The 25,977-nt window shown below is 34.6% G+C and overlaps 1 protein-coding gene and 1 long non-coding RNA gene across 2 annotated transcripts; one reads left to right on the top strand and one right to left on the bottom strand.

Moving 5' to 3' along the window:
- Positions 1-1,201: 1,201 nt before the first annotated feature.
- Positions 1,202-22,474, bottom strand: btr01 (bloodthirsty-related gene family, member 1). Its single transcript, XM_686415.10, has 8 exons — positions 22,354-22,474; positions 14,270-14,915; positions 12,940-13,035; positions 8,096-8,329; positions 5,971-6,118; positions 4,999-5,043; positions 4,655-4,681; positions 1,202-3,010 (listed from the first exon to the last, which is right to left on the bottom strand). Exons 2-8 carry the CDS (start codon positions 14,906-14,908, stop codon positions 2,451-2,453), a joined length of 1,749 nt encoding a protein of 582 aa, XP_691507.2. The 5' UTR covers positions 14,909-14,915; positions 22,354-22,474; the 3' UTR covers positions 1,202-2,450.
- On the top strand, positions 14,911-17,340 carry LOC141386210 (uncharacterized). The gene is made up of 2 exons (XR_012407722.1): positions 14,911-15,805; positions 16,340-17,340. It is a non-coding gene; the product is annotated as an uncharacterized lncRNA (long non-coding RNA).
- Positions 22,475-25,977: the final 3,503 nt, after the last annotated feature.

Genomic DNA, 25,977 nt, shown 5'->3' with positions numbered 1-25,977 from the left:
ATGCCTTCATGGACACTTTTCAAAAGACTGTTATGAAGCACTTAACGCTCATCAGCAACTTAACTCCTTGAAGGTTTTGAATACTTGGATTTTTTTAAAAATGTATGTATATTTATAAGTATTTACGTATTATATCATCTTCGTATGGAATTACAAAAAAACGAATTAGCACTTGTGAGAGGGGTTTCTAATGCAGCGTTTATGGACAGGACAGCAAACTTGATGTTTTTCTCTATTCTGGCGGCTGTTATCAATCTCACAATTTTTTTTCCATTTTATGAAATTTGATAACACCATCGTGTAATTTTTCTTGTATTATTTCAGCAAATAAGATTGTAAAAAAATATTTGTTGTACTCTCTGCGCTCCAAGTTTACCCTACTATGATGCCTTGTGCTGCTGAGACACCCAGAAATATGTAAAGGGTCTATTGGTTCAACCGTAATGTTATCAAGCTGCAAGAATACTTTAACAAAAAACTTTTAAAATAACAACATTTCTTCTTTTCAGTGTCAGTATATTGCACACATTCACTGTGCACTGATGTATACCCCCAGAAAACTTATAGAGGATGAGAGAGCTCTCAGATTGCTAAAACGTCTTAAATTTGCAATCCGAAGATGAATAAAGGTTTCAGGGTTTTGGAATGACACAATGCTGATTTTACTAATTGCAACAACATACAAATTAACTAATTAGCTCTGAAAGGGCAAGTTCACAGTTTAGAGTCCGGTGCTTTACTGATATTCAACCATTTCCATCTGATTTCAGGAATGATTTAGACAAAGGGTTAGGTTAAGGGTAGGGATTAGGTTTGGATTAAATGTTCGGACAGACAGCATGTTCCAGCATCAGCAAATTATGTTGACCATGGAACATGTCGAAATCAGACAGCAAAAGCTATTCAAACCCTCCAGAGCAGGCATCCATAAGACTGAACTGGCAATACTAAATTACAGGTGTTAACAGCAGCAGAAGATATACAGAAATATAATAGATGCTGTCAACTGTGTTTGTTTTTGCTGAATGTAAAAAAGACATTTAAATATTATATATATATATATATATATATATATATATATATATATATATATATATATATATATATATATATATATATATATATATATATATATATATATATATATATATATATATATATATATATGCTTTGGTTAAGCTAGATAAAATAAAGATGTTATTTAAAATCATTATGTAATTATTTAATCAATAAAGGCTAACAGTCATCAGAGAACAGATATTGTTACAACACAAAGGGAAGATACATTAAATAAAGGGTATGCTGGCATGTAAAAAAATGAGACATTAATAATTTACAATAAACATTTCAATCTTATGCAACATTAAGAAGTTTATGATAAATAAGTGGGAAAGTTCAGCCAAAAAAGAAAAATTCTGTCATCATATACTCGTTTTTTCCTTTTTCCTTTCCGAAGATGAGGAAGGCTATGGAGTCAATCTAGGGTCATATATACTTGCAAAATAAATGAAAGTTTTGCAAACAAAGAATAAAGTATGGAGCAAAAAATAAATAAATAAATGCAAATCTCAAAAAATCGCTAAGCAAAAACTTATTTTTGAGAAATTAAAAGACATTTTGCTAATAAAAATAAAGAACTGCAGAGGGAAAATTATGTGTTGAGCAATAAAAATTAAATTTGCAAACAAAAAAAGAAAAAAAATCTAAAATATTTGCATATAGTCAACTGTGATCAGCGATGCTGTTTTCACTTTGCACTTCACCTTTCTGCGTGTTTTACTTTGTGGCCCTGATTTGACAAAAAGGGCTGAGTCAAGGGAACTTCATCTGCCTCCATTTGAGCATCATCTCCTGGAAACACAGTATCATAGAGGTGCTCTACAGCCCAGTAGGTCTGGGCCTGCCGTAAACGGCCAAGTGCCCTTGACTCAACCCCTTTGTCAAATCAGGGTCACAAAGTGAAAAGTGTTGGATATGTTGACGGTTCATTCCGCTGTGGTGACCCCTGATTAATAAAGGGACTAAGCCGAAAAGAAAATGAATGAAGGAATGAATCAATGTTGGAAACCAGTAACCATTGACCAATAGTAAGAAAAACAAATACTATGAAACGCAATGGTTACAGGTTTCCAGCAGTCTACAAAATATCTTCTTTTGAAATTTAATTCTTTAAAAAAATTAGTAAATAATGAAAAAATTGACATTTTGGGTGAACTATCCCTTTAAAGGTGAGGAATGCTTTGCTATTTATATATATATATATATATATATATATATATATATATATATATATATATATATATATATATATATATATATATATATATATATAAAACCATTGAGATGATGAAATGATCACATGAAGTGTAACTTAAACTACATCATTGTTCGTAATTTGATATAAAAAAGTCAAGAACTAATAAACCCTGAGCAAAACAGTTTCCGTCCCACTATTCTAACCAGCTTGGGTCAGCCACAAAAGGAGGACAAATAATAAGTGGTGCTTCGTTTTTGCCAGATTTGTTGGTGCACGGGCTAAAGAAAGGATATAGAGTCTCTGAAAAGGAGTCTGTGTAAGTAAATATCAACGTCTTTGTATCTGCATTATAAAAAGACAACTGGCCTCTCTCATAGTCCACACTGACAGTGATCCGCTGCGGTTTTGGATTTACGATTATAGGTGTCGATGGCTCTGTGCGGAAGACATAATCTTGCTTGTCACGTAGACTTAAGAACCAGAATCCATTAGCAGGGTTGGCGGCTATTTTGCCTTTCCTGTTGATGGTGCGAGCAGCAATGCCCAAATCCCAGTCCGTCTTGTCACTCACCAGGACCTCCCAGTAATGGCAGCCGGAGTTGATACCTTGGCGGCCCAGAACACACACCACACGGTCGAATCGCTCGAGTGTGTCTGGCACATTCTGGTATCGGTCACTGCACAGCACCTGCTTCCCATCCTCCGAGATGACCAGACGGGGGTGAGCCGAGTCTTTGTCTAGGGTCACGTCCACTGGGAGACAAACAGAAGGAGCTGTTGGCTGGCATACAAATGAAAGCGCTCATAGAGTGGGGGAAATAAGTATTGAACATGTCATGTTTTTTCCTGGGAATAATATTTTTAAAGGAGATGTTGATGTAGAATTGGACCAGATTTCGGTAAAAACCCAAAGAATACGAACATTAAAATTACACAGAGTAAAAAATTTGAAAAATGAGTGTGTAGTAACAATGGATGACACAAGGAGAAAGTGCTGAACTACTGAAATGTATTTAACACTTTACATAAAAGGCTTTTTTGGTGATGACAGCTTAAAGATGCCTCTTATATGGAGAATGAATCCACATGCATTGCTCAGGTGTGAGTTTTTCACAGACTTCAACAGAGTGTAAAAATCTTGATGGTTATGCGGGTCTCGTCTATCAAAGCTGAGCTTTATTTTGTATTTTCTATTGGATCCAAGTGAGTTAATTGGCTGGGCCATTCTACAGCTTGATTTTCTTTCTCTAAAAGCATTTGAGAGTGTCCTTGGCTGTGTTTTAGATCCTTATCACTGGTTCCATCCTTATGATCATGATAATGTAGATGTTGGACTGAAGCAGCTAATATTAATTTACAATGATGAAGATGCAATGCTTGCTGAAAATAGAGATTTCAGATGCTGTCTGGGCATTCACTGCCTTTCTTCACCTCCCTTTCTTCATGTGTTCAATGTTTTTTTGCTGTGTCATTTAATTTTATTACACAAAACTTCATTTGTAAACTGATTTGTTCTGTTTTCTTTGTGTTATTTGATTGTTACAAATGTCAAGTCAACAGCACCTTTAGAAAAATGTTTTCTGAGAAAAATGGTGACGTGTTGAATACTTATTTCCCCCACTGTAGAAAGACTGTATAACACTGTATAAACAGGATTCCCACTCTAAGCCAAATAATAAATTCCCTGTTTCCCCCCTGATTTCATCCGAATAAAATCTGCATTTCCATGATCTACAATAAAAGGAAAAACAGCTGTAGTTCTCAGTGGTTTTAGCTTGAATATCATTTATAGGAGAACAACACTGAATAATTCACTTCAGATTTTGGTAAAAATAGAAGGTAACTTCTGTTTACGTGCACGGCTTCAAAGTACTCCCTCTATCATATTTGAAAGCTCAATAGCAGTTTTACAAACATTATATTTAACTTTTATGTCATTTACTTTTTAACACCCAGTTTTTGGAGTGGTCATTTTGAAGCCAAAGCTTCTAAAGCCTATATTATCCGAATATCTATTTTGACACACAGTCTTATAACTACATTTGACTTCAGTGACTGCCATTGATGAGCATAAAATTAATAACATAAAGCTGAAAAGTAGCCTAACCATAAGCATTTTGTAAATAAAAAATATGATGTAGAAAAAAATTTGATCAATGAAAATGAACTCTTTTAAGTGACAAACATATTTCATATGATATTCCATGTCTTAGACAAAAAAAATATATTATTATATTAATATATTAATATATTAAAACTTCCTGACTTTCAAAATCTAGAACAGATATTTCTAAAATTCCATGTTATGTCATAAATTCCATGATACGAGGGAACCCAACATAAACATTTGGAAATATGTTTGGTCTATGTTATTTAGAAACATAAATAAACACATACTTGCAAATCCTGGTGCTCTCCACACACCTAGAGTTAAAGAAAAGTTACAAATATTGCAGGATTAAATGCTTTTGCAGAACACTTAGTAATGCAAACATATACACTACCGGTCAAAGATTTGGGATATCAAGCAGCAATTTTCAACAGTAATAATAATAATAATAATAATAATAATAATAATAAGCATTATTATAACAAATAGTTCAACCCAAAAATTTATTCTGCTATCATTTACTCACAGTCAACAACAAGAAAAAATGACATTGTTAAATATATTGAACAGTATTATAGAAAATGCAGTTACATGTAGCGACATTAACTTTTATCTTGAAAAAAAAACTTACTTTGTTGATACACTCCCAGCGATCTTTCTGTGGAAGGGTGCAAACCTAAAACCACAACAGACACAATTAAAATAAAAAATAAAAAACATTTAACTTATGCATTTAATATAATATTTGTGTGTATAAGTGCTACCAATTTAACCCAAAAAATCCTTTTACGAAAATAAAAATATTGTCATTGTTTACTTATCTGATTCGTTCTATGATATTACTGATTTAATATTATACTGTACATTATGCAGAATATTAAGGAGAAAAATTGCGGAAAACATCTGTCATACACCAGGAAGCGAACACAGAACACAAGTAACACTTTTAGCTAATTGTCAAACTAATATGTTTTGTTTAAACTAAAATATTAGATTAATAACATTTATGTCTTAACATTTTATTGAATTCTTAAGGTTGTAAGTGTAATCAAAACAGACAAATGGTGCACATGTCAAATAAAAACAAAGTTGTAAAAAATTCAAGGACCAATTCAAGAAGCAATTTTCACTTTTAACTAGTGGCTTATTTCCTGCCTATTATTGATATTGGCAGTTTAGTGCTAATAAAGTATAAATTCAGCATAGTTATTCTTATTTTATACTTATCTCTAATCCTACCTAAACCTAACTACCTTAATAATAAAAATTAAGCAGCAAATTAGGAGTTTATTGAGGCTAAAGTCATATAATTTGTTGATGGAGTGACCGTGAAAACGTACACTCAAAAAATATTTTTGTTGCTTGTCTAAACTACTTATTCAAAATGAGGTAAAATTCTTGAGATTTTGTTGGGACAACTTCATTGTTTTAAGTTCAATCCAATTTACATTCAATTTGTAAAAACTATTCAGTTAACTTAATCGATTTGTGTTGACACAACATGAAGGAATTGTGTGAAACCCAGCACTTTTTACAGTGTAGGTTGCCACGACCTATTGATCACATCATGTTTTACAATGAGTTGAAGAGCAGTTTCTCTTACAGATCTCCGAGAGTCTCCTCAGGCCTTGTCGAACCTCCTCCACCATCTGAGAGACGTTTCTTAGCACCACGCCTGCCGTGGGGTCAGGAGTCAGAGCCACCTCTGCCCAGCTCTTCATCACTGGTAAACTAGTGTGGGCGGAAAATGTCTGAAAACAAACAGCAAAACGCGAAATATTGGCTACTTATTGGAGTAACAATGGTGAAAACAAAGTAGGCAAGCTTATTTATGTAAGGATAAATTCTCTTAGGCAAGTCTATCTTTTTTTAACCGCTAAAAGTGTTTTATTCGTGGTGTTATCTCTACTTGTAAGGGAACCATTATAACACAGTGATTTCCTCAAATATGTCAATCACTTTCCAGCTCGACCAATACCATAAGATTGGGACGTGGCTGCTATAGCAGGCAGATTGTGTTTAGGCATGTACAGTTAAAGACAGGGATTAGCCCTTCTGTGTGAATTTTTTTTTTCATATGCATTTACAGGGGCGGCTTGGTGGCTCAGTGGTTAGCACTGTCACCTCACATCAAAAAGCTCGCTGGGTCGAGTCACGGCTGGGCCAGTTGGCATTCTATGTGGAGTTTGCATGTTCTCTCCGTGTTTGTGTTGATTTCCATTAGGTGCTCCGGTTTCCCCCACAGTCCAAAAACATGTGCTATAGGTGAACTGGATAAGCAAATTTGGCCCTAATGCGTGTGTAAATGTGAGAGTGTATGGGTGTTTCCCAGAACTGGGTTGTGGCTGGAAGGGCATCTGCTGCATAAAACCTATGCTGGAATAGTAGGTGGTTCATTCTGAGTAGATTATTTTTAACAGGTTTATTTACTAATTTTACACACTGTTAACAATTCTCGAATCCACAGTAATTTACTGGCAGTGGCTCACCAGTAATTTACTGTAAATCAATACAGCAAAAATACTGTCTTGCTGCTTATGTATTTACAGGATTGTATATTTTTACTGTAAAATGTACAGTCTTTTTCACGATGCAACTTTAAGTTAGCCAACTAAAAATATCACCTGATGGAGGAAAAGTGATTGACCTTAGCAGCATTTCTTTCTCTTTATTTCATTATTTTATTTATGATTTTAGCCAAATTAAAGGAAATTAAAGTTTCTCCAGAAGAAAATCTAATAGGCAATACTGTGAAAATGGCCTTTTTCTGTCAAACATCAAAATATTTGAAAAAGAATAAATATTCAGTAAAGAGCTAGCAATGTTTTCTTCAACAGTATAAGATAATGATTGAGGTGTTACATTGGGGGAAACTAAATCAAATCTGCTTAAACAATGCAAGTCAAGCTTTCAAAGTATATAGAGACAGACACCAGGGTTAAACAGGACACATTTCTTTCTGACAGGTAAGCTAAATTCAAGTGTTTGCCACATGTTCACTGTTTACTGTCAAGCCACATTTAAAGCAGGACAATTTTGCAAGGATAATCCTCAGATTATGTCTCTTTATGTGAGAGGACGCTGTGAAGGTTGCAACAGTCGTTTGTTTAAAAATATCATGTTTGTAATCCTGTTAAATAACATAAACGGAGCAGAAAATACATGCGTCGCCTGCAGATTTTCATTCAGTCTATTTATTTACTTATAAAAATGTGTGTAAACATATGTTTACTCAGTGTTTATATTAATTTCAGTAAAATTACTGAATAATACGCAATTGTTTAGATGATATATGTGCTATACAATTACTAAATCAATATTTTCTGTCTTTTAGTGAATGTATTACACAGTGAGATACCTGCTGTAGCTTTGTTTACCAACTAGTAGCTCTAGTTTATAAAGTTTCTAATAAAGTTAGTTTGATTTATTTTATTTTTTTACACATTTCTTTGCAGAAATAGCTAAAAACTGTTTGCAGATTCTGTCTGGCTCTGATTATATCAGTAACTACACTGTAAAAGGCAATTAGTTACAGTACATTCCAAAAAGTGAGTAAACACCTTGCCATGAAAGCCACATGTTGATTTTACTCTTAAAAAAAGGCAGTAAACTCACTGATCTAACTTTATGCAAATAGTTTGTTTACTTAATAATTATAAAGCAGCGAGTTCACTCTCTTTTTCTATGTAAAGTCAACTTATCCCTTTTAAAAGTGTAAAGCAGTTTACCTTGAAGAAAGTAAGATGGTCTTGGGATTGGGTCAGCTGATTTATGGTGCTGCATCTGTTTTTCAGGTCTGAGATCTCTGTCTGCACCTCACGAATGAAGGCCTGAGACCGCAGTTCGGCGGCCCGCTGTCCCATCTCCACCACCTCCAGCAGTTCAGCCTGCGACTTCTCAACCGATTTCATTAATTCAGCAAACATACTGATGGTGCCTGCTTTCTCTCGTTCCGCATTCACCTTACAGCAAGCGAAAGACATAAAACAGCTATAAGAATTAAGAGAATGAGGAAACTGTAAAATGTGTTTTATTTCTCTTTATGAATCACCCATCATCAAAAACAGAAAAATAGCATCATTAAGTCACCATCATGTTTTTTAAACCCATATGGCTTTTTTTTGTAGAACCAAAATCTGAAAAGAAATTCACACACATCTTGTTTAACCTAAAACCTTTGTCAGACTTTGTGTAAAAGTGAACTGCTGAAAAACGTGTGTGAATCAACAATAACATTTTGTCAGTGTCTGTCAGGATATAGAAATCTGATATATTTGACAATATATGCAAATAAAAGTTTATGTTTGGATTTCACCGACATAATATGTGTCATATATGTACATTTATACAACATACCCTCACCAGCCACTTTATTAGGTACACCTTATTACTATTGTTTTGGACCCCCTTTTACCTTCAGAACTGCCCTACTCATTTGTGGCATAGATTCAAAAAGGTGCTGGAAATGTTCCTCAGAGACTTTGGTCCTTATTGACATGACAGCATCACACAGTTGCTGCAGATTTGTCGGCTGCACATCCATGATGCGAATCTCTCATTCCACCACATCTCAAAGGTGCTCTATTGGATTGAGTTCTGGTGACTGTGGTGGCCATTAGAGTACATTGAACTCATTACCATGTTCAAGAAACCAGTCTGAGATGATTCACGCTTTATGACATGGCACGTTATCCTGCTGGAAGTAGTCATCAGAAGATGGGTACACTGTGGTCATAAAGGGATGGACATGCTCAGCAACAATACTCAGGTAGGCTGTGACGTTGACACTATGCTAAATTGGTGCTAATGGGCCCAAAGTGTGCCAAGAAAATATCCTCCACACCATTACACCACCCTCACCAGCCTAAACCGTTGATACAAGGCACGATGGATCCGTGCTTTCATGTTATTGATGGCAAATTCTGATCCTACTATTCGAATGTCGCAGTAGAAATCAAGACTCATCAGACCAGGCAACGTTGTTCCAATCTTCTATTGTGCAATCTTGGTGAGCCTGTGTGAATTGTAGCAGGAGTGGCACCCGGTGTGGTCTTCTGCTCCTGTAGCCTATCCACCTTAAGGTTGGTCGTGTTGTGCTTTCAGAGATGCTCTTCTGCACACCTCAGTTGTAATGAGTGGTTATTTGAGTTACTGTTGCCTTTCTATCAGCTCAAATCAGTCTGGCCATTCTCCACTGACCTCTGGCATCAACAAGGCATTTGCACGCTCACTGGATATTTTCTCTTTTTCAGACCATTCTCTGTAAACCCTAGAGATGGTTGTATGTGAAAATCCCAGTAGATCAGAAGTGTCAGAAACACTCAGACCAGCCTGTCTGGCACCAACAACCATGCCACGTTTAAAGTCACTTAAATCACATTTCTTTCCCTTTCTGATGCTCAGTTTGAACTGCAGCAGATCGCCTTAACCATGTTTACATGCCTAAATAATTTGAGTTGCTGCCATGTGATTGGCTGATTAGAAGTTTGCGTTAAAAAGAAGTTGGACAGGTGTACCTAATAAATTGGCCGGCGAGTGTATATTTCAAAATATTGCAAAAACTACCATTTACATATAGAAATGTTCAATGGTTAAATTCCCAGTATGTGAATTAGTATTATGCACAATCAAATATAATAAATATTCTAATAAATATACTGTACACATTGTAAGAGCCAATTATGCATAATTAATTTGTGATAATAATTTAGTTAAAAAGCTTAAAACATTATAAAAATTGATATTTAATTAGAATAAGAATTCATTGTGATTGTATTATTTAAAATGCATAATTTAATAAATGATATAATTTAAAAACCTTTACTTTGGTATTGTGGCGTCCGACAGCAATACTTCATGAGGTCATTAGTTCATACGTTTAAGTCAGATTGCAGTTATGGATGTTGGAAGCAACACAGTTTTTTGACCGAGCTGATCGAGTCTATTGTAACTTTGTATTTTTGTTTGCATTTCTTCAGTAAACCTTTTTTAAAAGAAGATTTGGTTTTACTCGTGTTTTTGCAAATACTGGTTGTTGGAATTGAAGCTGCAAAAGGTGGTACATAAGGATTTGCACGAAAGGTGTGCCACTACACACGTTTATATGACCTATGGCTTTCTGTTTGGGTCACAAAACTTGTGTGGCTTCAGAAGACTGCAGATGAATTTCACTGTTGTTCGTAGAGTTTTTGTTTTTTTAATTGGTATCCAGACAACATATAATTTGCACATGAGGATGAAGAGTTTTAACCAAGTAACAGGTTTATTATTCATTATGTAGACGGTCAGAAATCTGCTTGGTTTGAAAGTGACCTCCGTGTGAGCTGCGCTTCATTCTACAATACACTATTGACAACAGACAATTGGCTTTTTTGTCTGTGAAATTTCACTACCATAACCTCCTCTTTAGACTGTACTGCACAACGTTTATGCCATTTTTGTATTTGTAGAAGTCTTAAAAGACTTAGCAATAACACTTTACAATGCAAAACAGCAATAACACAATACAATGCAACATTAACATTAACAATGAACAGTATGTATATTACACTATTACTTAATCTTTTAGCATTTATTTAACACAACACAAATATTTAGTACAAATTAAGATTAAGATGCATTTTTCATTGTTAGTCAACATTAATAACATTTCATGGTTAATGGTAACAAATGAAATCTCATTATAAAGTGTTATCACAGTTCTTCAAAACATCCTCTTTTGTGTTTCATGGGACAAAAATAACAGCATATGGGTTTGGAACAACATGAAAATGAGCAAATAATGACATGTTTCTTTTTTGTTTTGGTTATTCCTTTAAAGCATAGACCTCAAACTCAAAACCTCAAAACAACTAATTGAGGTGTTCCAAAGAGTCACAAACATCTTTGCTAGTTGCATCAGCTGTGCTTAATTAGGGTAGGAGCAAAACTGTGCAGTGCTGCAGCCCTCCAGGCAGGCCCGGATTAGCTAATCGGGAGGACCGGGAGAATACCGTGTCCCTAGCTCGAGAATCTGTTGCTCTCAGCAGTCACACTTTTTAAATTTATTTATTTATTTACTTGACCACAGTCTTCTTATTCATTATTTTACCTTATTTAATTCATTTATTTTATTTTACCGCAGCTCTGCTCTTTTCATCTATTTTCTCGCAGCCTCGTGAGCAAGATGCAGCCTGCAGGTTAATGATGATCTAACTCAGATGAGTTACCATTCAATGTACAGCTGTTGTGGTCTAGTGGTTAGCACGTTAGGTTACGACGCCACCAACCCGGGTTTGATCCTCTTATGAGTAACTTATTTTTTCATATTTAATGTTAAGACATACAATACTGTTAGGGTTGTTGAACATTTGAAGTTCTAAAGCAGCTGTTTTCTCAAAAAAAGACGTGATAGTGTAATTAGAAACTGAATTGTAAATGACCTTATTTTAATATAGTCAGTCGTGAACTGAGGTGGGCCGGTCTGAGGCTTGAAACTCCAGGGCTGAAAAGGAGTCCCACTCCGGCCCTGCCTCCAGGAATTAAGTTTGAGACCTATGCTTTAAAGTCTGTGTGAACCAGAGGCTCCTAAGACTTTTATTTCAGCATGTTGTTAATATACTTAGTATATAACAGGATATTGAGTAGGGGCAGGGTTTTTTTTGTGCATCATTCCCTCATAGCAAACTTATGGTAAGAGGGGCGTGGTTATGACTATTGTTGTCAAACTGACATCATCAGAGAGGACCGACACTTTAAACATAGAGGCAAAAGGTCAAAATTTGATTAAAGATCATCAAAAAAAATAGTTTTTTTTGTGGATCAACTTGCACAATTAATTGTTTACCTACAGAATAACAATGACCACGTTTACATGGACATCGGTATTATTTGCCTTAATCTGAATAAGAAAATAATATGATTAAGGGGTTTAGATGAATTCCTTTTTGAATGTTCCTTTCATGATCCAGTTTTACATGTTACATTAGCACATAAATTGATTAACTTCGTTGCATCACCACGTTATCCATTTCATGTAATTTCGGCCGTTTCGTTTTTAATTTGTTTGATATTAACTGCAGTTTGGCGCTTTCACTTTCATTCAGGAACATTTCATGCATGCCCCCATGACAAACCAGATATTGGATGCGAGTATGACTTTCTGGAAGAGTGTAGTTTTAAATAAACTTGATACTGCACGCCGTATGGGAAAAAAACTCTCCGCATTTCACAATGCTGGTGTCTGTGGTCCTTCACTGACTCGGTAGGTGCAGTAAATAGTGTCAAACAGCAGTGTGTGTATAGAATATGTTTACATATCTGTACAGCGCTTCTATAATGTAACTAAAATCGGCATACTCCACGTCTTAATTCCATTTCTGTTTAGTTCGATTTTGACCTTAATCGAATTAAATTAATTTTAAAAAATAGCTGTTTACATAGTAGACTCTTAATCAGATTATTGTCTTAATCGTATTAAAATCGGATTATTGCTGGCGATGTAAACATACTCAATGTGTGCTACCAAAATAAATATTGTAAGTTTTGATTCCACACGGACTTTAAATCTTTATGATGGCATAAACACACATACTTGAATTTCAGCAAGTGATGTCTGGATCTCCTCTATTTTTCTCTCTCTGACTGTTATCAATCCTTGAAGCTCCACCTCCAGGATCCGCAACTGAGACTAAGCAGAGATACAAAATGAAGCTGTACATAAATAAATACTGACAATACTGAGCAAATCCAACATAAAGTCAGATTTATTTTAGAATATTTTTACATGTTTAAACATATTTAAACATAATTGGTTTAATAACTCATCTCTTATAACTGATTCTTTTATCTTTGCCATAATGACAGTACATAATGTTTTACTAGATATTTTTCAAGACACTACAGGGTTTCTGCAGGTTTCAATGAATTAAACTGAAGACTTTAAGACATTTTTAAGACCATTATAAAGGAAACTTTAGACACAAAAAGGGCCAACAAATTTTTTAAATGGCCCAGATGTAAAAGATTTTTATTTGCCCTAGCAAAATTTTTTTAGAATTTAATAATACAATAATAAATTAATATAAAAATGTAAATATTTGAATTTTTATTTTTCAGAAAATATTGTAAAAACAAGCAAGCTCTAGTTGTATCCATACACATTTTTTACAACATAAACTTTCTTTAAAATAAAAGAAAAAAGAACAAGTATTTTAAAAGTTTTAAAAACTATAATAAACTAAATTTATGCACAACAATTGGTCCAGGTCGATGTCCTCAGCAGTAAATACATGGAGAACTTTTAAACAATTGTAATTGTGAAGAAAATAATTAAACCATTATGATAAATAAAGTTAAAAATTACCTTTTAAAATAAAAGTTTAAGGTTTTATTGAGATGACTGTTGATGATTGTATGGGTTTTGGCCAGATTTGGTAGCAATACATGAACAAAAGAAAATTAAGACCTGTTTAAAAAAAGAGTAAAGACCTACAACACAATAGTTTAGTAAATTTAATACAATTTGAGGCCTAAAATTTGGATTTTGAGATTTAAGACATTTAAGACCCTGCAGAAACCCTGTACTAGTATTCAGCCTAAAGGGACATTTAAAGGCTTAACATTGTTATTTAGGTAAGTTTGTGTAATTAGACAAGTCATTGTATAATGATGGTTTACATACTATCGAAATAAAAAACATTGCTTAAGAGAACTAATAATATTGACCATAATTGTTTTTTTTTATTATTATTATTATTTAAAGCTGCTTTTATTCTAGCCAAAATAAAACAAATAAGAATTTCTTCAGAAGAAAAAATACTACATGAAATACTGTAAAAAAATGCTCTGTTTAACATAATTTGGGCAATATCTGAAAAAAATGAAAATAATAATTTTGACTTCAACCGTATAAATGTGCTTACCTTCCGAATATTCATCTCTCTCTTGGCCTCCGTCACAGTATGGCCGTAATGTTCGCTCTCTGCACACACTGCGCAAATACACATCAGGTCAGTCTTGCAGAGCAGCTCCAAACTGTAGCCGTGATTGGGACACTGCGGCCCGTTGGATCCCGCTGCGGTCACGCTAAAGTTTCGTCTCGGCATTTTGACATTGGGGAGGGACTGAGGATCGCCGGATGCTAAAGGCTCATTGGATGAGGATGTTGATGAAGATCTCTGCATGCGGGTCTTCATCTCCTGGAACAGGCCTTTAGGCAGCTCAACCGGTCTTTGCTGCACTCCAGGCTTCTGGGCAGAGAATGGGTTTGGAGGTGAATCTGTTGTTGCAGTTTTAGGCACGCTCACTGTGGTCTCGGCCATCCGCTTGAACTGCTCCGTGATCTCCTTGAGCGTGTGATTGACGTGGAGCTCGGGGCGCTTACGGAAGCTTTCTTTGCACAGAGGGCAGAAGCAAGTCTTTCCTTGGCCCTCCCAGTAGGAGGAAATGCACGAGGAGCAGAAGCTGTGGCCGCAGGGCGTGGAGACGGGATTGGTGAAGATGTCGAGACATATGGAACAGGTGAACTGCTCCTCTGACAGGAATTCACCAGGAAATGACATCGTACACCTGAGTGCGTGAAGACGGAAAAACACACAGAAATTCAGACACATCGTCTCCAGCATGTCAGACCAGAGATGTTTGTTTTTAGAATGTCTCTTTAAGATTGTGAAATTTGAATATTGATCATTTTTTCATGTTTTTTAATGTGTTTATTTAGGCTATATCTATGAAGGTAAATCCGTTGCGAAACTCGAGAGCTTGCAAATGTAAATGTGAGCACTTGTGATAATAATATTTGTATGTGTAGGTTGAAATGTACACTTACAGCTCTGATGTGAACAGCTGAAATCCTCGATTTGCACACACACACAACAACCCACACACTTGTGTTTTAAATTGGAAGTTGCAGATTAATAGTTGTGTATTTGTAAAATGTCATTCACAAATACAAAGTGACAGACACACGTGTGCAAGGCAAATTTGATTGCATCTTTGCTCTACAACCACAGGTCGGCACTCACAACCTCTCAGATTGGTCAGTACAACTACAAATCTCCCGCGCTCTGACTTTTGCAACACATCTCCCGCGATCTCTGTAGCAGAACTCATCTGTGCACTCGCAGATGCAGAGGCGTGAGCAGCGCGGGGCGGGGGAGGGGCGGGGCAGGTGTAAAGCTGTTTGATTGGCTGAAGCCTGACCAATGAACAATGCCAGCAGCCAACATGACTGAGGTGCAAAATAATAATTTCCCACGATTATTTCATTAGTTAGGGTTTATTTAAACTCTTTTCTGAAGAGATTCTTGTTAAAAATCATAAATTCTACTGTAATGTACATACCAGTAAAAGAGCAGCAAAGCCAGTTTATTGGCTACAGCCAGCCAATGAGATGGGGTGTTTCTGTTTGTCAGGACACAGGGCAGCTCACGTTGTTGGAGGCCTCGAGCAATCAGAGGGTAAGTTAAGATTTTTTAATAATTATCTATATGTTCAATACTGTTAGCTAAGCTAAGGACTGTGCTGGGTGCTTCTCTTGTTTGTTTCTTATATAAGAAAACAGTTATGAGTTATCTAGGAGCTGCTTTCAATCATGTTATATGGTTCTAAAGATACGATTCAACCCACATGAAATAAGAAGTTGTAATAGCATTTATAGTAAACAATATTACGTTTTTGAACCATACTAACTATAATAAACTGTATTATACTGTATATTTTGCAGTATCTACAACTTTGTTAATGAATGCAACAGCACACTGTAGTATTAACTAGCATGAACTTTAATGAATTGAAGTATATTTACACACACGCACACATTAATAGCAATTAAAAATAACACTAGGCGTTTCAGTTTCTTACAGATCATACCGGTTTTTGTTATTATAACCTGCATCATATCTATCTATCCATCTATCTGTTTACATGTTTGTGTACAGTGTGTCCTTTATGTCACTTTTTTAATTATGAAAGTTACTACCTTTATTTCTCAGTTTCCTGTAAGGATGGAGTGACAGGAGAGATCAGGATGTTTCAAGTCGATGAGGAACTCAGAGAAGCTGCATAGCTTGAAAAGGATGTTATTTATGCTAAAGATGACATGATGATCCAGCTCATCTACAAACACTTCAAAATAATTCAGATCATTCAAGAGGAAGCCGACCATTTATTTTCTCTTTTTACCTGCCAAGATGACTACAGATTTGAACAAAACACACACTCACCCACACACAACTTTTATTTTGATAATTGTTTAATGTAGTATTTTTACACTTTACTGTAAGGCAGGGGTGTCAAACTCAGTTCCTGAAGGGCCGTAACCCTGCACGTTTTTAGTTGCAACCCTGCTTCAAAACACTTAAGTGAAAGTTTCAAACAAACCTGAAGGACTCAATTAGTTTGATCAGGTGTGTTTAATTAGGGTTAGAACTAAACTTTGCAAAGCTGCAGCCCTCCAGGAACTGAGTTTGACACCTGTTCTGTAAGTGAAATGTAATTTGTCAAATAAAATTTACAGTCCAAATAAGTGCAGTGCAAATGTCTAGTTACTTGTATTGAAATATTTCAGGGTTTTTCCTTGTTCGTAATGAGATGGAGGTGGTAAATCCAACTTCATCATTACCCATCAAATGTTATCTCCTCTTTAATCCTTTGCTCAAGCCTATACTAATGGTCAGAAAGCAAGCCATTGTGTAAAGCTGGTTGATGCTCGCTGTAATAGAGAGAGATGATGACTGTTCAGCTTATGTTGCTTAACCCTGCAGATGAGATGCTCAAAGTGGACCCTCTGCTGAGCGATGGACACTGTCTCCCTCACCTAGTTGCTCTTCCTTTGAACACACATATCATGTTGAAGGATGCAAGTTGTGGACCTAAATCAGATGTAATGCATGTAGATGTATAAATTAGAAAGAAATGAAACTGCTTTAAAATGTATTAGGTTTTACATATAAAGTATACTTCAATTCATTAAAGTTCATGCTAGTTAATACTACAGTGTGCTGTTGCATTCATTAACAAAGTTGTAGATACTGCAAAATATACAGTATAATACAGTTTATTATAGTTAGTATGGTTCAAAAACGTAATATTGTTTACTATAAATGCTATTACAACTTCTTATTTCATGTGGGTTGAATCGTATCTTTAGAACCATATAACATGATAGAAAGCAACTCCTACATAACTCATAACTGTTTTCTTATATAAGAAACAAACAAGAGAAGCACCCAGCACAGTCCTTAGCTTAGCTAACAGTATTGAACATATAGATAATTATTAAAAAATCATAACTTACCCTCTGATTGCTCGAGGCCTCCAACAACGTGAGCTGCCCTGTGTGCTGACAAACAGAAACACCCCATCTCATTGGCTGGCTGTAGCCAATAAACTGGCTTTGCTGCTCTTTTACTGGTATGTACATTACAGTAGAATTTATGATTTTTAACAAGAATCTCTTCAGAAAAGAGTTTAAATAAACCCTAACTAATGACATAATCGTGGGAAATTATTATTTTGCACCTCAGTCCTGTTGGCTGCTGGCATTGTTCATTGGTCAGGCTTCAGCCAATCAAACAGCTTTACACCTGCCCCGCCCCTCCCCCGCCCCGCGCTGCTCACGCCTCTGCATCTGCGAGTGCACAGATGAGTTCTGCTACAGAGATCGCGGGAGATGTGTTGCAAAAGTCAGAGCGCGGGAGATTTGTAGTTGTACTGACCAATCTGAGAGGTTGTGAGTGCCGACCTGTGGTTGTAGAGCAAAGATGCAATCAAATTTGCCTTGCACACGTGTGTCTGTCACTTTGTATTTGTGAATGACATTTTACAAATACACAACTATTAATCTGCAACTTCCAATTTAAAACACAAGTGTGTGGGTTGTTGTGTGTGTGTGCAAATCGAGGATTTCAGCTGTTCACATCAGAGCTGTAAGTGTACATTTCAACCTACACATACAAATATTATTATCACAAGTGCTCACATTTACATTTGCAAGCTCTCGAGTTTCGCAACGGATTTACCTTCATATATATCTTTCTGAAAAACATAAACGCAACACTCAAAACATTGTTTTGGTGGTTGTTTGAAGTACTTATTTAAAGTGAGTTGAATCAACACAACTTTTTGGGGGGATAACTTAACTGTTTTATGTTCAATCCACTTAACATTGCAAAAACAATTAACTTCATTTTTGCTTAGTAAATGCTTTAGATGTATTTTTTTTTTTATATAAAATCTCTTGTGTGTTCCACGTGACAAAAATAACCACACATGTGTTTGGAACAACATGAAGGTGCGTAATTAATATTGCAGGGTTTTATTTTGTTTTATTTGGTTATTATCTTCTTTTAAAAGTCTCTTAAAGATTGTGTTGTTTGGATATGGATTATTTTTCCATGTTTTTTAATGTGTTTATTTATATCTTTCTGAAAAACATAGTAAAAGCAACACTCAAAACATTATTTTTGCTGGTTGTTCAGGGTACTTATTTAAAGTAAGTTGAATCTACATAATTAGGATCAACACAATTAAGTTAACTAGATCAGATACGCGGCCGCACAGTAGTGCGATATGCACATCAATATAGCAGCATTTTTTATGACACTGTATGACAATAATTATTATTTTAGAGTAATGTGATGGTTGGGTTTAGGATTGGGGTGGGGGTAGGCGTTAAAAATATAATTTATTGGGTAGTTTAATAAATAATAATCGATACAGCTACTGTTTTTACATTACTATGATGGTTGGGTTTAGGTTGCGTTGGGGTATACGTTAATAAAATGCAATAAATGAGAAATTTAATAAATAATATAAATAATTTTCGTTAACTTTGTTAACTTAACATGTGATCTAGCAACAACCTAACTACACTGTAAAATGTGATTACTTGAAAAAAGTGAGTAAATCCATCTGCTTAAAAAATCTAGTTGATTTTACATCAAACATTTAAGTTATTCTGTTGTAACTTAGAACTGTTAAGTTCACTCAACTTTTTTTATTTTATTTAGCAACATAGATCCTTTACCTAATATTTTAATGCAGTTTTATACTGTAAAAAGCGATTAGCTGAAATAGTGAGTAAACCCATTGTCCTCAAATTATTAGGTAAATGAGTTATGTGCATAATTATAAAAATTAAGTTAAGTGATCTTAACACTTCTTCGTTACAACATAATTACTTACATTTTTTAAGTAAAATCAACTTGTCATTTAAAGGCACTAAGCTTACTCACTCTATTGAGTAAATGCTTTTTACATAACTTTAGATGCATGTTTCTTTTTTATTTTACATTAATAACATTTAATAATGGTACCACATAAAATCTCATGATAAAGTGTTATCACAGTTCTTCAAAAAAATTCCCTTGTGTTTCACTGTACAAAAATAACTGTATACGGGTCTGGAAGAACATAACAGTGAGTAAATAATGACGCTGGGTTTTGTTTGCTTATTATATAGCTTTAAAAGTGTCTTAAAGATTGTGTAGTTTGGATATAGATTCTTTTTTCATGTTTTTAAAGTTGTTTAATGTTCACCACCATCTCTGTATTTATTTTATATTTCATGTTTATTATATCTTTTTAAAAAACATAGTAAAAGCAATACTGGTGGCAAAGTGGGAAGCATGATCGCCTCACAGCAAGAAGGTTGCTAATTTTAGCCTAGGCTGGGACAATTGACATTTCTATGTGGAGTTTGCATGTTCTCTGGGTGCTCCGTTTTCCCATACAGCAAGACATGCGCTTTAGGTGAACTGAATAAACTAAATTGGCTGTAGAGTATGTGTGTTAATGCAAGAGTGTATGGGTGTTTCCCAGCGTTGGGTTGCAGCTGGAAGGGCATCCGTTGTGTAAAACATATGCTACATAAGTTGGCGGTTCATTCTGCTGTGGCAACCCCTGATTAAAAAAGGGACTAAGCCGAAAAGAAAATAATAAATGAAAAGCAATACTCCAAAAAATATTTTTGCTGCTTGTTCAAACTACTTAGTTTAAAATAAGCTGAATCAACACAATTCTTGAGTTTTTTGGAGGGAACAACTTGTTCAATCCAATTAAATTCGCAAAAACAACTTCTGCGATTTATATTGGGACAAAATTAAGGAATTGGGTGAAAGCCAGCATTTATTTTTACAGAGAATGATATTGTGAAATACCATTTCATACCATTTATACCAGAACCATTTTATAACTTAATAGAAAATATTTTTTCAGAAGTGGATTTGGTAAGTCTTTTCAGCTTTTAATTGAAATTAAAATATTGTGTAACATTATGAATGCCTTTAATGTCTTTTTATGTCGTTCCAGAATAGATAAGTCCTAATTTTGGTCAAAGAATATTAAGTAATAATAAATATTTACTGTGCAGAAAATCAGCATATTAAGAGAGTTCTGAAGGGCCATGTGAGAGTGAAAATTGACATTATTATGCTGAAATGCAGCTCTGACTCACAGGAATAAATTACATTTTATAAATATACACTACCGGTTTAAAAGTTTGGGATCAGATTTTATTTTATTTATTTATTTATTTATTTGCATTTGTAATAAACTGTTAAATTGTTAATTATTCATTGAAAATGTAAATAACTGCTTTCTTATTGTATGTAGCTTCAAATGAACTTATTACTCCAGTCATTATTGCTTTTAATACTATTACCTTGAATAATAATAACATTAAGAATAACAATAATTAATATTAGTGGGCAGTGATGCCACATCACAGCAAGGTTGGTTCGAGTCCTGGCTGGGTCAGTTGGGATATCTGCGAGGAGTTTTCATGTTCTCCCCGTGGGTTTCCTCCGGGTGCTTCAGTTTCACCCACAGTCCAAAGACATGCACTATAGGTGAATTGGGTAAGCTGAAATGTCCATAGTGTATGTGTGTGAACGATAGTGTATGGGTATTTCCCAGTGATGGGTTGCCACTGGAAGGGCATCCACTGCATAAAACATATGCTAGATAAGTTGCCGGTTAATTCCGCTGTGGCGGCCCCTGATTAATAAAGGGACTAAGCCGAAAAGAAAATGAATGAGTTAATGAATTATTATTAGAGTGATATCTGAATGATCATGTGACTCTGAAGACTGGCTTAATAAAACTGAAAATTCATCTTTTAAAATCACTGCAATAAATTATATATTAAGTGTATATAGATGTACTGTATTTTGATGTAATAAATATTTAGTAAGCAGGAGAAGCTTATTTTAAAACATTTAAAAATCCTACTGACCCCAAACTTCTGACCGGTAGTGTATATTCAAATAGAAATAGTTATTTTAGATTGCAACAATATTTCACAATATTTTTTATTTTTAATCGCAGTGAAACATTAACATTTTTCACAATTATTAACTTGTGTATAGTGTACATGCTGCAGAGTTTTTAAACTTGAATGGATTTCAAGTGAATGTTTACTTTCCCATTAAAGAAAAAACAATTTAAGGGATAAAAAAACGGACGCCCCTCCACCCCCCCAAAAAAGAAGCACTGGAATGAAGTCAGACCAGCTGCACAGATACAAAAAACTGATCTTGGAACAGCCATCTTTATCTTACAGAAAGTTTAAACTATCTAAAAAGGGAGTCATACTCTATGATCATGTCAAATTGCCTAATCTAAGATTAACAGCAAATCAACAGCAAAATACAGTCGCACACTCCACAAAACTTGGAGTAATTACTCAGATGTTTGACAGCTTCCCTATATGGAGAGCATGTAAACACATATAATAATAAAAATGTAGGGTTTCAAAGCAAATGGAAATGTGTGATATCAGTCAGTATTTCACACATTATATAAAGATAAGTAATTAAAATAGCACTCAAACTCCAGCTCATACAACTTACATGCACACACAAACACACACACACACACACACACACACACACACACACACACACACACACACACACACACACACACAGTAGATGAATAGATCTTAATAAAATCTAAAAGACTTTTGATTACATTTACTCACACACACACAGCTTTAGAAACTAACCTCTTGTCTGTGCTTTGCTTTTCCCTGATGTTGTTTTTGGGCTGCGTTCAGCTCCTCTCAATGTATGTCGTGTAGGACAGCTTCACTATGAAGTGACGACCTTCTGGAAACAGGTGTGTCTGCATACCAGTAGACAACGCACGGTTAAGCCACTCAAACTACACACCTCACTGCCAATCCAACCAGTCAGACAAGTGCACATTTATATTTCAGAAGATTTTACGACATTGTCTGTCATGTACATAAGCCACAAACTGTCTGAAAAAGTTGAAACACAATGTGTGTTTCAATAAAGATAAAAAAAAAACATAAAAAGAAAGTTTGTTTCTATGCTAACACTAGTTATAAATTCACTCAAAATCATTCAAGTGGTCATAAATCTTTCTTTAAGTGCATTTCAGAAATTAAAAGCCAACAAGGAATGTTCTCAGAACTTTCCATAATGTTTCTTAAAAGTTGTGTAAATGTTAGCATGTAACGTTCTGAAAACTATATTTCATAACATTCCTGTAATGTTGATAGACATTAACATTAACGTCACGTGCAATGGAATGTTTTAAAAATGTGTTATGTAACATTTTGAGAGAACTAATAACATGGGACTGAACATTTCTGAAAACCTTTTGAATAACATTAGTGTAACCATTCATGTACTCTTGAGTGTGCACCATAAAAACACCTGATGCCATTTCTTCTGCATATCTACAGTACACTCGAGGAAGTGCTTAAAGTCTTAGAATTTTAGCATGTCAGGATGTGTGTGTTGTCACATTGCATGTCAATGGGGTAATGAATCACAAAATAGCTAGTTACTCTAACTTATGCACTGTAACATAGTAAAGTAAGGGATTTCTGTTCATTTTAGATACGGTTAATTACAGTTTGTTGTATGTCTCAAACACTGTAAAAAGCCTAACCCTTCAAACCAAATCAGAAATCAGAATATTTGTATATACTTTTTGTTGTTGTTGTTGTTGTTGTTTGTTATATAAATTCAGTTTTATACTTTATCAATATGCACTGTAAAAATATTTGTTAATTAACAGTTTATTTTGTGATTAACAAGTGCCATTTATTCATGGTTGTAAACTACGTTATGGGACCTTGATCTCTACTTTTGATGTTGTAAATTCAACTCTACAGTTTAACAGGGTGACTTTATTAATATTTTAGTAGTTTGAAATACGTTGTAATATAATGTATAAGAAATAATATATAGAGAACTAAGTCTGTAAAATAACAGAAAATGTACTGGCAGCTTAATACAAGACAATAAATCACCAACCCTGACAATATATCACTTTAAAATATTCAAAGGTTAATTAAAGTCCCTTTTTTCAACCTTTCAAGGTTAATAGTTGTTGGAACGAAGATCAAAGTCCCATAATGCAATTCAAAAGCATAAATAAACATAAAAAACACGAATCACAAAATATAGAAAACTGCTAAATTAAGAATATTTTTACAATGTGCTTATAGGAAGCAATGAATTAAGTAAAAAAAATAATGACAATTATGGTATGTATAAAACTTATTTCTTTTCATATATATTGTGTAGCTGTGCGATTTATGAGATTTATAGTCATTAAATTACTTACAGAATAAAGTGAAGAGAAAAGCTGCATTTAAACACAATTTTAATGATGAAGTTAGTAATTAGCAAATAAATACTTTTTTGCAGCAACTTATGCAACTCGAAGTGCATCCATTAGACAGAATCGTCAGAAGATGTCACAAAGTGGCTGTTTGTTTGTTTGTTTGTTTGTTTGCTTTGCTTTGCTTGATTGATTTTAAACAGAACACATAAATCAGGCATTTTGATGCAAGACACAGTTTGATGCAAGAAAACAACAGTCAAAAACTTATTTCTGCTGCTTGTTTTACAGTTTTTTAGCTTGTTTTAATTTAAAATGAGCTAAAACAACATAATTCTTAAGATTTTTTGGGCCAACTTAATTGTTTTATGTTCAATCCTACTTACATTTGTTAAGCTAACCTAATTGATTTGTGTCGGGACAACATGAAGGAATTGTGTGGAACAGTGAACACAAAATTCCTGCAAACTATTATTTAAAATGAGCTGAATCAATAATCTTTTGAACAACTTAATTGTTTTATGTTCAATCCACCAAAACCTGTTAAAACATTTAAGTTAATTTAATCTATATGTGTTGGGACAACATGAAGAAATTGTGTGGAACCCAGGGTTTTTTTTACAGTAAAAGCAGGGGCAAGTTTAGTTATTTTGGGGCCCTAAGCAATTCCAGCCATAGGGCCCAAGTCCTGAAATGCATCCTTTCAACTTTTATTTAAAAAGTATTCATATTGCCGTTTTTTAAATCACTCAAACGTCTTTTCAACATTTTAAATTAATGTAATCTCTACATTTTAAATTATTAGTTTTCTTAAAATGAATTTTTAACTGAAAATAATATATATATATGTATGTATGTATACTTTTTTTTTTACTGCTGGGTTGCTTCATAATGGATATTTTATTTTGTAATATTATTATTGCATACCATTACATTATTATAATAAAATTATATCTGATTGTATATTAAATAATATTTAATTACATTAAATTTGTATTTGTTAAACGCTTACCATACAAAATATGGTATAAATTATGTTATATATAGTTTATAAGTATGATTTATACTTCTAGATATTTACTGGGGGCCCCCAGATAAATTATCTGCCGCTTAACCTCACTAATTGTTTAAATCTGCCCGAGTGAACGATGTACATCAAATCACATTTCTGTTGTCAGCACTGTCAGCTGCATTACTATGAAATCTGCTCTGAGGCCGTACAGTGATATTTACAGGCCCTGATGACTTCAAGTCACTTTTTTTCATCACTGATAAAGACCAACGTTGTACCTTGAACAGAGCATGTCGTTTCAATTAGAAAAATCAATGAGAAACTGACCTTTTTAATTAAAGGTGCTGCTCATCTTTTAGTCAGCTGTCTACCCTTTGAGATGCATCGATGTGGACTAGTGATCCTGTTATTGTTCTGTTATTGAAAACCATCTTTTGGTTTCTTCTTTGCGACTGTCAATCTTATCTGAAAGACGCACAATTATGGGGATGTTGGTGTGTCGCAGGCTTTAGTTCAGATTCTTTGACAGACTCTTGAGCATGTATGGGTCTGGCGCAGCCTCAAGACAACTTTTACATTTGCGAATCCTGACACAAATCAGCAGTTCTGAAGGAAATGTGAGGAACAAACTGAACCTCTAGTGAAAATGCAGGACATTAAAAAATGAGAAGGTGATTCTGGGTTTCAGAATATTAAACACATATGAGTGCCAAAAAATCAATTATATACTGTAAAAGGCACAGTGGCTCAGTAGCACTGTCATCCACCTCACAGCAAGAAGGTCTCTGTTTCTAGTCCTGGTTGGGCCAGTTGGAATTTCTGTGTAGAGAAGCATGTTCTCCCCAGTTGGCTTGGATTTCCTACAGATGCTCCAGTTTCCCCCCCAGTCCAAAGACATGCGTTATAGGTGAATTGAATAAGCTTGCAACTGGCTGTGTGTGTGTGTGTGTGTGTGTGTGTGTGTGTGTGTGTGTGTGTGTGTGTGTGTGTGTGTGTGTGTGTGTGTGTGTGTGTGTG

This window comes from Danio rerio, chromosome 1 (assembly GCF_049306965.1).
Source record: "Danio rerio strain Tuebingen ecotype United States chromosome 1, GRCz12tu, whole genome shotgun sequence".
Lineage (NCBI taxonomy): Eukaryota > Metazoa > Chordata > Actinopteri > Cypriniformes > Danionidae > Danio > Danio rerio.
Note: the sequence above shows the minus strand (reverse complement) of the source record. Positions and strands in the feature narration are given on the sequence as shown.

What these genes read in the sequence shown, in the direction of transcription:
- btr01 (XM_686415.10), bottom strand. Translation starts at nt 14,908, where the DNA reads ATGTCATTTCCTGGTGAATTCCTGTCAGAGGAGCAGTTCACCTGTTCC. An exon ending in CATCACTTGCTGAAATTCAA is followed by an intron (nt 8,330 to 12,939) that starts GTATGTGTGTTT and finishes GCTTGCTGTAAG; the next exon opens with GTGAATGCGGAACGAGAGAA. An exon ending in GCTGGGAGTGTATCAACAAA is followed by an intron (nt 4,682 to 4,998) that starts GTAAGTTTTTTT and finishes CTTTAACTCTAG; the next exon opens with GTGTGTGGAGAGCACCAGGA.